The sequence below is a fragment of the Cynocephalus volans genome, chromosome 10, assembly GCF_027409185.1.
Source record: "Cynocephalus volans isolate mCynVol1 chromosome 10, mCynVol1.pri, whole genome shotgun sequence".
Lineage (NCBI taxonomy): Eukaryota > Metazoa > Chordata > Mammalia > Dermoptera > Cynocephalidae > Cynocephalus > Cynocephalus volans.
Window position 1 is genome coordinate 74319001 of NC_084469.1, and position 14553 is coordinate 74333553.

Here is a 14553-nt window from a genome sequence, read left to right on the forward strand (position 1 = left end):
GCTTTTCTACAACACTGCTGTCTCCCTCTGGGGTCTTGGAAACTTATCATGGTCTACATGGGAACTAATTACACAACAGGAAACTGCTTCAACCATATTTATTTATTTATTTATTTTACAGAACTCTAAATACACTAATAATCCGACAACACATGCTGGTGAAATGTGACACCAGGACTGGGATCACACCTTTCGCCAAACGGAAGCATCACTGTCCAGCAGGCACCTGTCTCAGGTGAGACAGCTTTCTGAGAGGGTTCCCAGGAGCAGCATCTCAGGACAGCTGAGAGGGAAGGAGCTGCAAGGATCACCTCTGTGTGCTCATGTCTGTGCTGTGCTGGGGATGAGGTGACACCTTGCAGTAGCTTTGGCTACTTTGACTCTGGCTTAGGAACCCAAGAGCATTTCTAAGGTTAAGACATGATCAAGGTGACTGTGAGACCATGACAGGAACATGCTGGGTTTCTGTGGCTTGAATGCTTGGACAGCAGTCTCATTTTCCAATCGCAATGTGGAAAGACATCTGGAGGCTTGGCCTGGCATTAGGAACTGAAGAAGTGGCCCAATCCTAAGCCAGAACCATGTTATCAAGTGCCCTGTGGCTTCCAAGTGGTTGTGGTAATGACTCAGGAGTCTCAGTTTGTTCTCATTAACACCCTGTTACGTGCATGGCACTTCATACTTTTCAAAGCCCTTTCAATCTATCTGCTCGTTTTCATCCACCCCTTCCTCTCACCGGCGCTGGTTTAGACCTGTCAAGTTCTTGAGCTGATACAGGGATGGAAACAGAGAGAGTGGTGAAGACTTTCCCTGCCTCTAGGACTTGAATGGTAAAGATCAGGAATTCAATGGGGCACACATGGCTATGATAGAGACTTGACATACCCAGGTCCAGGGAGTCAATGATGGTTTTTTCATTTGTTTGTTTTTGGTGGCTGGCCAGTAAGGGGATCTGGACCCTTGACCTTGGTGTTACCAGCACGACACTCTCCCAAGTGATCTAACCAGCCAGCCCCCCAGAGATGTTTTTTGATGTCAGTAAAAAATAAAGAGGTGGGGTATTTGGACTCATGACACTGGGGCTGAGCCAGTGTCAGTCTTATTATTAGCTTTTCAGTTTAAGGCTGCAAAATGATGTTGGGTCAGTGACACATGATGTAAGTATCACAGGGCCAGAGTGAAATAGGGGGTGGGCAGGAATGAACCAGGCAGTACTCACCGTCACCGCAGCACCCATGAGTCCTTGCACCAGTGCCTCTCCAGTGGACTTTACCTAGCAATCAGAATCAAATTCCCTTAAGCCCCCAAACACAAACTCAAAGGTAGGACAAGTAGGACCAATCAGGAGGCCTATGAGCCCCCACCAGTGGAGTGAAGAGGGTCCTGTGTACTGGAAGAAGAGCTCATGGACAACACAATCACCAGTGGGCAAAGCATGGCTCCAGGGGAAGGGCTGGCATGAGGAACAACCTGTCAGGCTCCCTGGGAAGGCCTATAACACGGTCAGCTGAGGCCAAAAAGGAACAGGAGAAGCCAGGTGATCCGCTACGGCCTGAGGAGGATGGGTATTCCTACTGAGGAGGGTTCCCAAATGACTAAGCCTCAACTACCTGCTTGGCAGTGTGGCCCATGTTCATTGCATCCTTAATCCGGTTTTCCAAGAAGCGCCAAGTGTCCTCAAAGTCTGGGGACGAGTCCTGCATCATCACCAGTTCTGTTGTGTTGTAGATGCCAGCCAGCACTGCTCGGCGGGTGTACCAGTTAAACTGCCAAGAAACCCACACAGGAAGGTGGGTTACCACTACTGCTGGGGGACATTTGGAGTGGTTCCCACTCGAGACCATGGGGACTCCTGGGCTCTCTCCTGATTTCTTCTCTTCCTCACAGATACAAATGGCCCTCTGGACAACACTACTGTCCCAAATTGGCTGAGCATCAGAATTACCTGGGAAATTAAAAATGCAAGGTCCTGGGCCCAACATCTTAGAATTTAGAGCCAGTGAGCCTGAATTAAGCACCAGGAATCAGGAATCAGGAATAAGTATCCCAGGTGATTTGATTACATCCAACCAATTTTGGAACTGCTGGTGAAAAGACTAAGTCTTGGGACATCTAAGTCCCCAGTAGACTCTGTAATCAGCTAGTTACAACAAAACCTTGCTGTGCTCATCAATAAAGGGGGGCTGGGACAGGATCATGGACAGATTACAAACCTGAGTAAAGCTGAGAGTTCAAGTCCTTCAGCGACTTCTGACTGTCCTGACAAACTGCTCTTCAGAGGACCAGCTAAGCTGCTTGGTGTTTTATTCTGTTAATTTTTTGTTTCTAATTTCATTTTCCTACTATCTCTGTTGGTGGTATATTCCCACGTGGGGAAAGTTTATTAAAACACTTTGTTATAACTGTGGTGGGAGTGTCTCTGTGTCTCCTCATCCTGGATTCGACAAAGTAACAACACGTTTTAATTTCTTTTATGAATTTTATAAAGGTGAACTTTTTTTTTTTTTTTTAATTCCCTTCTAGAAATATGACAGCATTAACAAGTCAGATTCTTTCCTGGTGCCTATTTAAAGGAGATTATTGATCTCTTAGCAAAGTAGGCCATGATGGGCTGGGGAAGGGAGTTTCTTTTTAAAGCAATGGGCATCTCCATGGCATTCTTTTTTTTTTTTTTTCTTTTTTTGAAATTAGACTCAGGAAACACACCCACTAAGGAATTCTGCAGAATCTACGACTTCGGAGAGTGATGGAGAAATGGTTAGAAAAGGACAGCCCAATCACAAGACCCTCTGATGCCTGTGTGACCACTGTAGGTCAGAAGGAATAATCACTGGTTTGTGGCTAGAATGCTGGTCCCCGAATAAAGATGACCTAGATTCCACTTTGGCTTATTGAGAAAACTTCCTCATACCTTACATGGGAATAATGTTGCAGGCCCCTGAAGGGACTTGTGATCAAAGGAATTTCACAAACTTCTTGAAGAAATGCTTAACCTAAGCCCTTCCCAGTATCCTGTGGGCCTGCAGAAAGCACTCACATCAGTGGACTGGTCCCCAGCATAATGCCACATGTCATCCACCATGCTGGTGAGCAGGCTCAGGCTGGGCGGGATGTTGTGAGGGAGCATGAGAATGCTCAAGGCCTGAGGAGAGAAAGACAGAGGAGTAGATACTGCACACAGGTAGCAACGGTACACAGGTGGCCAGAGTCTCACCTCCACAGAGGTGTACGAGGGGCCTGCCATTCTCTGAGACCCACCATCTCCACCCACCAGTGTGAGCTCCTGGCAACTAACAACGCTGACTACAGCTGTGGGGAGCCAGGGGCATATTCCTGTCCTAAGCTGGCCCGGTCAAATTCTCCATCCGTAGCATCTGGAATTGGGAATGCACACAGCCAGAGGATCAAGACTAGTCTTTCCAAAAGGACAGAGAGCAGGATGGCGGAGGGTACCCCATTCTGTCACACAGAGGAAGCAGAGATAGGAAGGGAGTTAGGGGGTGGTTTCCAGAGCCAAATTCTAGGCCATTCCCAGGGCCCAGTAGCATGCCTGCCCTTGGTGCACCACTGCAGTACCACAGTAGATTCCTCCCTGTTTTTTTGCTTCACTCAAGTTGATTTCTGTTTCCTGAAACAAAAAATGCTTCAAATAACATAAGTGACGGCACAAACAGGAGACTCCTCCATTAGCAGACATCAGCTCCTCCTGGCCTGATAGGATAAGCTCTTGCCACTTTACCAACTCAAAAATCCATTGGCTGTGGCCTGGGGGAGCTGGTCAGAGAGGCCCTAGATTGGCTGGAAAGTTTTCTCTTAGCAAAGCAGCCCAGAAGGAAATGCTGTGCTGAAACAGGAAGGTAGCTGAGGACCTAACACATACGCTTCCACTGCTTTAACTGCAACGTGGAATGAGTCAGGGCTGGGGTCTGAAAATCAAGAGTGGCAAGCACAGACAGGGGACAGGACTTGACTCTCAGCTGTACTCCCTTCACACCCCACCTGGGGTTAAGGGCACTACAGGTGTTCAAATGGCAGTTGACTGAATGACTGAAATTATGCTCAAGAGTCTTCCAGCTGGGCAGAAGACATGAAATGTCTGAGTCCCTCTAATTTCTGATGTGTTGTGACTCTATACCCTCTTAACTCAGAGAATGGCCCACACTCTGACATGCTTTGAAAGAGAAGAAAAAGGAAGCTTTCAGAAAAGGGGAAAAGCCCTTTGAATGAATAGTACAACCCCCAAGCATCACACTGACAATCTGACAAGAAGCCCTAGTCCTTGAGATCTGAATCATGACAGGGCTATTATTGAAGTGAAGATGGTCAATACAATCTTCTGACTTTTCTAACCTTCTTTATGGATTCCTCCTCATTGAAGACCTGGTGGCACACTGGGGCCACTAGGACCCAGCCAGGTTGTGATCTAGAACCCAGGCCACTCATACTTCCAAGAATTGAGACACAGATGGTTCAGTTACTCTCTCTCTGGCATTCCCAAGTTTGAAAGCTGAGCTCTACTAAGTGTCCTAAGTATTCTTGGGTTTATGGAGAAGATTAATGAGCTAACTTTTGAACAGTGTGCACAGTCTTCTGAGTGAAAGGTGCTGAGAATTATAATATTAATATTATTGTTGCTTTGGGGCCTGGATATGGACTTTGTACCCGGGGCCAGTGCTCAATGTACGGAATCAGCATTCTCAGTCTGGTTTCCACTGCATCCCTCAGGAACTGGTCTGTCTTCCTCTTCCTGGAAGAGGGAAAAGAAAACAGTGTGTCTCTGGTTCAAAGATAGGGGCTTGGTGCTACATGGTTTACTCAGCCCTAGGAAGGAGGGTCCCACCAGCTCCTGACGCTGGCCTGACTACAGCTGTCAGAGGGAGGCTGCTGGGTTTCAGGACCATCAAAATGGCAGGGTTACTCAATGCTACTCTCGTTTGGCTCTGCTTGGATTGACATCCCAGAGACAGGTGGTGGGGCCTGAGTCCCTTGATTCTCGGCTGCCACCCTGAGCAATAATGCCATAGTACTTACTCTGCCTGGCCCAGCTGTACCAGCTTCTGCTCTTCTTCCAGAAGACGGCTGAGCTGAGCATTGCACTGGGTCACAAAATGCAGTATCAGCTCACTACCATCATTCCCAAACATGGTGGCTGCTGCACTGGAGAGACCCAGAGACTACAAAAAAAGAGAAAACAGAAAAGTGGTGGACAAATGCAGTGGATATTTGCTGCCTGTTTATCACTAGTGCCTCTTCTAGTACTGGCAGCTTGATTGTCATTGGGACACCCCAGTCTTCACATGGGTCCATGTAGCTGACCACTACCAGTCCCTCTACACTCCATCAAGCCCCTTGATGTGTACACAAAGCATGGAATCCAGACTTGGATAACTGAAGTTCACAGTGACTAGCTCGGGGATGGGCATGTGACCAAATCCAAGTCTTAAGAGTCTACTTTAGGGCTCTTGCAGCACTGATGGGAAAGAGGTGCTCTCTTTCCACTGGGGCTGATAAAGCATTTTTAGTTGTGCATGGGAAGTCCCTGCTGAGAAGGAAGCTCATAGTGCAAAGCAGAGATAATGGAAAGACAATTCCCTGCAGCACAGTCTAAGAACACTGCAGCAGAGCTACTTCCAGACTTGACTGTTATTAAATGAGCCAAAATATTCCCTTTCTAGCTGAAGCCAGTTAGAGTTGAGCTCTGGCACTTGTAACCTGGAGTCCTCACTGATATAGAAAGGGGCTTGAGAAGAGCATTCATAACTCCCTTCCTGACCAATTCACTTAACCTAAGTCTCTTGGAAATTGGGTTTCTCAGTTGTTTAACACAACAAAACTTTTTAAATGAGTTGTAAAGGAGTTAACAAAGTCATGAAAACCCTTTGCTATTCGTGATATACAGCAGTCATTGAGCATCTACTGAAGGCAGAACCCTGACAGCAGCAGGGACAGAGGGCAGGAAAGGAACAAGAAAATATTGAATATAAACTCCTACTGTTGAGAGTGGAGAAACCACCTCTATAGAAGACAATGTGGCAGGCCAGCCCGTGGCTCACTTGGGAGAGTGTGGTGCTGATAACACCAAGGCCCCGGGTTTGGATCCCTATATAGGGATGGCCGGTTAGCTCACTGGGTGAGCATGGTCCTGATAACACCAAGTCAAGGGTTAAGATCCCCTTACTGGTCATCTTTTAAAAAAAAAATAATAATAATAATAAAAATAAAAAAGAAGACAACAATGTGGCATAATAGCAGAGTTGCAGCAGCATCAATTCTTTTTTTTTTTTTTTTTTTAAAAGATGACCGGTAAGGGGATCTCAACCCTTGGCTTGGTGTTGTCAGCACCACACTCAGCCAGTGAGCAAATCGGCCATCCCTATATAGGATCCGAACCCGTGGCCTTGGTGTTATCAGCACCGCACTCTACCGAGTGAGCCATGGGCCGGCCCTGCAGCAGCATCAATTCTAACAGTGATTGTCTGCTTACTATGCGCCAGGTAACTTGCTAAGCACATTGCATACACGGCTTCACCGCATCATCACAACAGCTCTACAGGTGGGTGGTATTATCATCCACATTTTACAGATGAGAAAACTGAGGCTTAATTAAAGCTCTTAACCATGAGGCTAGACTGCCTCTGATATGTATATAACAAGAACCTCAAAAATATACATATTTTTCTGGGCCAGTTATTGCCTCTCAGCTCCAAACCTGCCATTCTGGACCCAGCTTTGTGAGACAGGAGCCAGTGCTCTGAAAATCACATTTCTGGTTCCCTGTTAGGTCCTACCGATAGGGCCGCTAGAGGAAGTCTACAAGGCTGGAGGAGGAAGGGACTCGCTCCTTCCTGTTTACTGCCTGTCTGCTTGTGGTTCCAGTGAGCAACATCCCAGCAATACTTCTTCACCCTGGCAGCAGCAGTTGCCTCCCAAAGTATGCAGTTTTCCCAACACTTGCAGAACTAGTTTCATCAAACCACCATCCTTTCCCCCCATCCCCTGGTCATGTGCCAGCCCCAAGGGACCCTTCCTCCAAGCTTAGAGACACCAGCGCTAGCTGAGTAGCACCTCCCCCTCAGAGGTCAAAGTCTCTACTACATGGGGTCTCTCCTTTCATTTTCTAGTTTTAATAATTCCAACTCTTCCCTTTGTTCCCTTAGCCCAGGGGATGGAGCTGTTTCCTGCAGTTGCTACCTCCATAATACCTCAGAGTGTTCTTTTTATCTTTATACCTGGTTATAATTCTTTGTATTAAATTCTCCTTATTCTAATAACTTGTGCGGTTTCTGTCTCCTGACTGAACCCTGACCAATACACTCTCTGAAAGAGTAATTCCACTTCTTGGAATTTGTCCTAAAGAAACTAATCAGAAGTGTACTCAAATATGTTGTACATATAGGTTTACGATACTAAAAAATTGGAAATAACCCAATTGTTTTTCAACTGAGGTTAAAGTAAATACAATAGGTATGCAGCCACTATGAATACAAAGTGAAAAAGTTGATTAACTATAGAATATTCAGCGTATTCTGATTTTTCCAAACACATTTTCTTCCTCTACTTGTTCTACCACCTTCTGCAATGACTCTTTCAAACCTTCTCAGGACCCTCAAACCTTTGTCTCCTCCCACCTTTCCCAACCTAAGGTTCATGTGGCAACCACTCCTACTTCACAGAAAAAAACAGAAGCCATCCCCTGGGAACTCCCTTCTTGCTTTTCTAGAACTAAACCTACAGCTGTCTTCTCCAACTTTGCACCTAATACATCTAAGGCCAGTCCCTTCCATCTGTTTTCCAGATCCCATAATTCTCTCCTTCAATGAACCTCATAATTTTGGTTTTGCTTGTTTTCTCTTGTATCTTCACCCTTACGCTTGTTTCTGTATTCTTCCCATGAGTGTTCAATCATGTGCAAACTTCCATCCCATTTCTCCTCCTTGGTACACCCTAGCTCTTCTACCTTTCACAGCCAAATGCCTTTCTGCTTCTCTACTTTCTACTCATGCCTCGACCCACTCCCACTGATTTCTGACCCCCCAAATGGCTGCTGCTACAGTAACCAACATCCTTTTGGCTACCCACACTCTTCTGCTTTGCCTACCATATCAAGATGCTCTAACAGACTTCTCTGACAGTTCATCCTGTTCTTAAATGTCACCCTACTCTTAAATGTCAAAGTTCCTTGAGGATCTAGACTCCTCTCCCTTATCACATTATATGCATGCCCTGGGCAATCTCATTCACTTCCATAGTTCAATCTTCACTTATATAAACTCATAATGCTGAAATGCACATCTCTAGTCCAGTTATCTCCACAAGTTACAGACCTCTATGCTTGATGACTCCACTTGGTTGACTCAAAGACCCCGTCATACTCAACAAAGATCAAGACTATATCCATGATCCTTCCCCAAACCCGGTCCTCTTCCAATGGCCCTAATCTTAGAAAACGACACCACCATGTACATACACGTGCAAACTGGCAACTTTGGTGCCATCTTGTGACTCCTTCCCATGTCCAACCTATCACCAAACCTACCCATTTGTCTCTAGTTTACTGCCATCACTCTAGGCCACACAGCCTCATCCTTCCTGGATGACTGGCAGCAGCCCACGATGACCCTCTCTGCTTCCAATCCATTTTTCATCCAGCAGTTAAAATGAGCATTTTGAAATGCCAAATTTAATCCTCTATCTTCAATTATCCTTAGAATAAAAGCCTACCTTCTTAACATGACCTTTAGGGACTTGCCTGATATGGTCTCAACTGACCTTTCTCCAGTCTTTGCTCATTTCAAGTCTCTCTTCCTTCACCCTCTGCATGATGGTTCTCTTTGATTCTTCTAACGTAGCATGCTTCTTCCAACTTTGCACATGCCGTTTTTCTATCTACCTGCTCCTCCCCATCTGCCCCACTACCACCAAGTAAAGCCTACTCATCCCTCAGTTCTCAGTTCAAAAGCTTTTTCTGATGATCCTTCCACCTCACCCCATATTAGATCAGGCCCCTCCATTTTATGTCCCAATAGCACCTTTTCTTGGTAGCACTTATCACATTTTCTAAGTGTATATGTTTAATCAATGTCACTAGACTGGAAGCTCAACAAGGGTAGGCACCATGTCCACTGTGGCCACTGTCATGTCCCTAGGACCTAGCACAGTGCCTAGTGCACACTATTTGTTCAATAAATATTTAAATAATGAACGATTAATAAGGTTTTTTTAAAATGTGAAAAAATAGGCATTAAAATGTTGATAGGATATTTGGTGTGATCACAGATGATTTTTACATTATTTTGTATATCTATATTGTTCAAAGTTTTCACAATGAGTATACAGTGGAGTCATAAGTACACACATTTCACCTATATGATTTCTGTTACCATATGTGCTCTCGGGAAAGAGTGAGAGAAGACAAGGAAATACAGTTACATTTAAGTTTGTGGGATGGGAGAGGTGACTCTGAAATTTCCTCAGTCTCTGTTCTTATAGACCTCTTGTAGGGTGGTATCTGGCTATAGTGGGTGGTTCTGTACAACATGACCTAAACATGAGCCTACTGCTTAATCTGAAGCAGAAGTCTGTTTTAATGCATGAGGAAATGCTATTAGACTTACTGAGAAAAATAAGGTGTGTTGGTCTCCAAAGTGGTACCTTCTTGAGGGTTTTCAAACACCATATATTTCATTAATTCTAAGATGCACATACTTTTTTTCATTTTAAAAAATCCATGTGAATCATAGAATTGATAATTTGTCACCGTTTAATAAGCAGCATTTTTTCTTTTTTATGGATGCATAAAATGGTGCTTCTTACAATCGATGGCATCTTAGAGTCAAGAAAATATGGTAGTTTTGATCTCCAATAATTCTTGCCTAACAGACTGTCTTTAGAGTGTAACTCTCAAAAACCAACTCTATGGTACATTCTTTTTCTAATTAAAAAATAAAGCCATTTCTACCCTATTAGGAAAAAAACCCAAAAAAACCCCAGAATATCTTATAGCTGTGCGGGGCTCCGAACAGGGCAGGAAAAAGGCAGGAGGCCCTCTGTTCTGCCTGATGGGAATCCCTCCTGGCCAATGCTGGTCAGGCTGCCCTGACCTCCCCTATACACACCTGGGCTCCTTCTGCAATCGCCTCTGCAGTCCACCCATGGGCGGGCACAAACCCCAGGGCTGCCGTCAGGATGCGGTGCTGTAGCTGCTCCTCACTCTCATAGTCCTCTTCTTCCTCGCCACCCTGGTCTGTATACCTGAGAAGTGGGAAGACCGACCAGCACGCTTCATCTCACTGCCTACTGCCTGACCGGAAACCAGTAGCTCTGGGTCTCCTCTAAGTATATGTTGGGAGGACATTTACTTTTTATTTTTGTGTCAGTATCAATGTTTTGATGCCAACAGAGTAAATATTATATCATCCTCCCCCTCCCATGAGAAGGGATCCAGTGAGTTGAGGTCATGTGACATGAAAGCAATGTTCCCACAACCCCCTGGATTACCCAGTTTAGAGTCCTTAGCACACTGTGTTCTTTATTTATATTTGCACTAGACTGTAACTTCATGAGGGCAGGGGCAATAGTTATATTATTCACATGGCCTGGCACATAGTAGATCCTCAAAAAATACCTGTCAAATTCAAATGAAAAATAATTAGGAAACCAGAAAAAATGATGAGGAACCCTCTAATTTCAGATCTAGAGAAACTTTTCTATGGCAAGATTAAAAAAAAAATCTAATGGAAATGTAAATTATTATTACCTTTCTGGAGGGCAATTTGGCCCCACATATGTAACAAAACTTTAAATGTACACATACTTTGACCCAATGCTCCCACTTCAAAGGGGTGATTCATATACTTTATTACATTATTTTTCATACCAGTTAAAGAAACTTAAATATCTATCAATAAAAGACAGATTAAATAAATTTTAGTACAGTCATTTGCTGGAATGTTATACAACCATTAAAATAATGTAAACTGTGAAGACATCAGAATGGACTTTTGAGTGAAAAAACACATTCTGGAATAGCATGTATAATGTAATTAATCATTTATTATATACACAGACTTACATATGAAATATGCTTACAGAAACATCTAAAAAGATACACAAAAATGTTAGCAGAGTTATCTCTGTGATTTTGGATAATTTCTGCTTGATTTTTGTGAACTCTGCATTGTCTAGATGTTTTAGAATGTATAGGGACCATTTTTATAAAAACAATGGTCTTTTCAAAGATATCCTTGTTAATGATGGAAGGTGAAGAGGAGGATAGAGAGAAGGGAGGAAGTGGAGGAGGAAAAGACATACCCAAACATGCAAAGGCCAGAAATGGGTGGATTGGGGTTCTGGGGCCTACCTGGGGAATGAATGAGAAGACTCTGGATTGGGTTTTGCTGCCCCCTGTGTCTCAGAATGCTGAGAAAAAGAGGGGGGAGGTTGCTGCTTCTGCTCATCTGAAGACCTCAGCCTCACAGCTGAAGCATGGAAGGCACGTGGCACCAGTAGTCGGCAACAAGACACTGAAATAGAAACTAGGCTGGTCAGTCAGGGACACTTACCAGAGACCCTTGAGACCCAGCGTGGTAATACAGACACGGAGGAGGAATAGTAAGGCAGAGACTCCTCCAGAACCACTTATTCAAATGTTGGGTTCCACAGAAAAATCTTGGGTAAACTGGAAACCTTGGGACATGATGTAGTAGCAAAAGTGGTGGCCAGGAAACAGAAGACCTACCTGGCTTCTTGATCTGTTTCTACCATCTGTTAGTTACGTGGTAATGGGCAAATCATGTCACCCCAATGTGCAGATTTTGAAATCTGCAAATTTAGAGCAATATTCTCTACTTTCTCAAAAGAAGTGTTGTAAGGCCCAAACAAAAAGTGAAAGTGATTTGAAAAGGTTACATATTATGGCAAGAGCACTAAAGTAGGAATTGGGTCTCGGTACTGACTCCCCCAGTGCTTTTATGGTATCTCTGGAACAGTCACTAATCTCTATCTGCTTTCTCATCTGCAATACCTGCAACTCCCCACTTACTTTAGGAAAGATCAGTAGTGTGTTTCCTAAGCATAAACTCATACTACATTCTTCTTTCCCAACATTTTATTGAACAAACTGTAGAATGAACACTTGTATATCCACCACTAGGTTTTACACATGTATCTATCATGCTCTTCATTCATCCATCTTGATTTTTGATGCATTTGTTACAGATCTCAGTATTCTTCATCTCTAAACATTTTAGCATGCATATCATTAACAATGTATACTGTTCTTTTATTGAGGTGCCATCTATATACAATGAAATGTGCAAACCTTAATGAGTTTTGACAAATGTATACACTTGCATAACCTGAACCCTATCTAGACAGAGAACATTACCATCAACCCAGAAAGTTCCCTCACACCCTTTCAGTCTTTCCCCATCCATACTGTTCTCAATTTTTTGTTGTTGTTGTTTGTCTTTTTGTGACCGGTAAGGGGATCGCAACTCTTGGCTTGGTGTCGCCCGCACATTCCTATATAGGATCCGAACCAGCAGCGGAAGCGCCGCTGCGCTCCCAAGCGCTGCACTCTCCCGAGTGCGCCACGGGGCCAGCCCCTCAATTTTTAACTCTAGATTAGTTTTTGCTTGTCTAAGTTCTGCCTGTCCTAGGATTTCATCTAAATGCACTTTTTTCTGTAAGCCTTCTTTCAATTAGCATATTTTTGAGTAAATCAGTAGATCTGACAAAGATTCTCTCCTTAACCACATTCTAGCCAGGCTCCTGAGCCCTCTTCTTAACTAGGCCTCAACCTAGGCCTATAAAGAGGTGAACACACTAACACGGTTTTGCTCAACGCCAAAGCCCTAACATGACCCTAGCCCTCTTTAAAGTGTCTGCCTGAGAAAACTTAAGGGTGTCAAAAAACTTTACCCCAGCCAACACCTGAGGATAGAGCACTGTCTCCCCATGGGAAGATAGAATCCTAACTTCAATAATTGCCAGCTAGCAGATACGGCTGGCCTAACTGCATTTATAAGAACCCTTTGCAATCTTTCACTTTCCTGATTCTACTGAGCCCCCACTTGCCCTCCTCCCTATTTCCTCATTCTTCTTTTAAAGCATCCAGTCACTTCTGCACAAGCTGAACTTAAGGTTGAGTTCTGGACTCTTTTCCCTATTACAAGTTACAACTGACTAAAAACTGTCTTTACCACTTTAACTAGTGTCCAGCTTTGTTTATCCGCAACAGATCTTAAGATTTCTTGGGTTTTTTTTTTTTTTGGGGGGGGGGGGATATTTGTTTGTTTTGGCAGCTGGCCAGTATGGGACCCTGAACACTTGACTTGGTGTTATACCGCCACACTAACCTACTGAACTAACCCGCCAGCCCAGATCTTTAGTTTTTATTACCAAGTAGTATTAGGCTGTTTCAGTGTTTGGCTATTGTAAATAAAATTGCTATGAATACACTTGTACAAACCTTTTTGTTGACACATGCTTTCATTTCTCTTGGGTAAATACCTAAGAATGGATCTGCTGGGTCACAGGCATTACTTTTACTAAACATACTTTAGTTTGGAATTTTGTATAAAAACAGCAAAAAGGCATTTATAAAAAAAATCTAGGGAATGATTCAGGGAACAACGATCTCAGAAGAAACATAGAACAGTATGTGTAAAAATATCAGTATTTTAGTGTATGTACAGAAGAAAATGATGCAAATATACATAAAACTTTGAAATGGAAGGGGTGGGTCCCAAAATATGACTGTGGAACCACCGTGGTTCATAAGGAGATTTTAGGTGAAATACAAGAGAGTATTTCATTAGCTTTATATTTATGTTAATATGTCAATGGGTACGACCTACTTCTGGACGGTGATACTGATTTTCCATGTACGGTAGTGCTATAAAGTTTCCTCTTCAACTAAGATGTAGAAATTAAAATACAGAGCATGTAGCAGCAAAGGTGTTAAGAAAATTAACATTAAAGGTGTTAAGAGAACAGTGACGTGATGGGGAAATGACTGACTATGGGGAAACAACGGACTAGGTGCTCTCTACGGCCATTTCCAGGGTCCTGGCCCAAGGACTTGGCAACGGAGTTGAGAAATGGTCCGCGACTGCCAGTTCTGCCACGGACGGACGGGCTGTACGAGCTTGGGCACTCCCAGCCCTCTCTGAGACTCCGTTAACTCCATGATATGGGGGTGACAGGCCCTGCCCAGCTGCTCTTGCCCCTCACAGCTCGAGACTGGAGACCGAAGCCTGCCAGGCGTCCCGTTCGAGCCCGCGACGCCGGCGATTCTGTGCCGATGCCCTTCACCTCACCTTGCTAGCGGGCCGCGACGACGGCCTCTTCCGCCCCGCACCCAGCCCCGGGCCGTCCTCGCGCCCGCTTCCTGCTCTTCCCCGCTTCCCAGCCCGGCTGCCCCCTCACCGGGCAGGCACCGCAGCTGCAGGAGCCTCCAGCCCGCCCGGCCGAGCGCGCCGGACACCGCCGCCGCCATCTTGGAAGCGGGCACGTAGCCCAGCATAGAGACCACGGAGCGAGGAGGGCGGA

General features: G+C 44.6%; 1 protein-coding gene across 1 annotated transcript; it reads right to left on the bottom strand.

Annotated features, from left to right (window-relative positions):
- Positions 1-82: 82 nt before the first annotated feature.
- Positions 83-14514, bottom strand: COQ9 (coenzyme Q9). Its single transcript, XM_063111658.1, has 9 exons — positions 14431-14514; positions 11360-11522; positions 10116-10251; positions 5032-5174; positions 4663-4747; positions 3038-3142; positions 1611-1766; positions 1220-1273; positions 83-768 (listed from the first exon to the last, which is right to left on the bottom strand). Exons 1-9 carry the CDS (start codon positions 14498-14500, stop codon positions 733-735), a joined length of 948 nt encoding a protein of 315 aa, XP_062967728.1. The 5' UTR covers positions 14501-14514; the 3' UTR covers positions 83-732.
- Between the last annotated feature and the right edge of the window lie 39 nt (positions 14515-14553).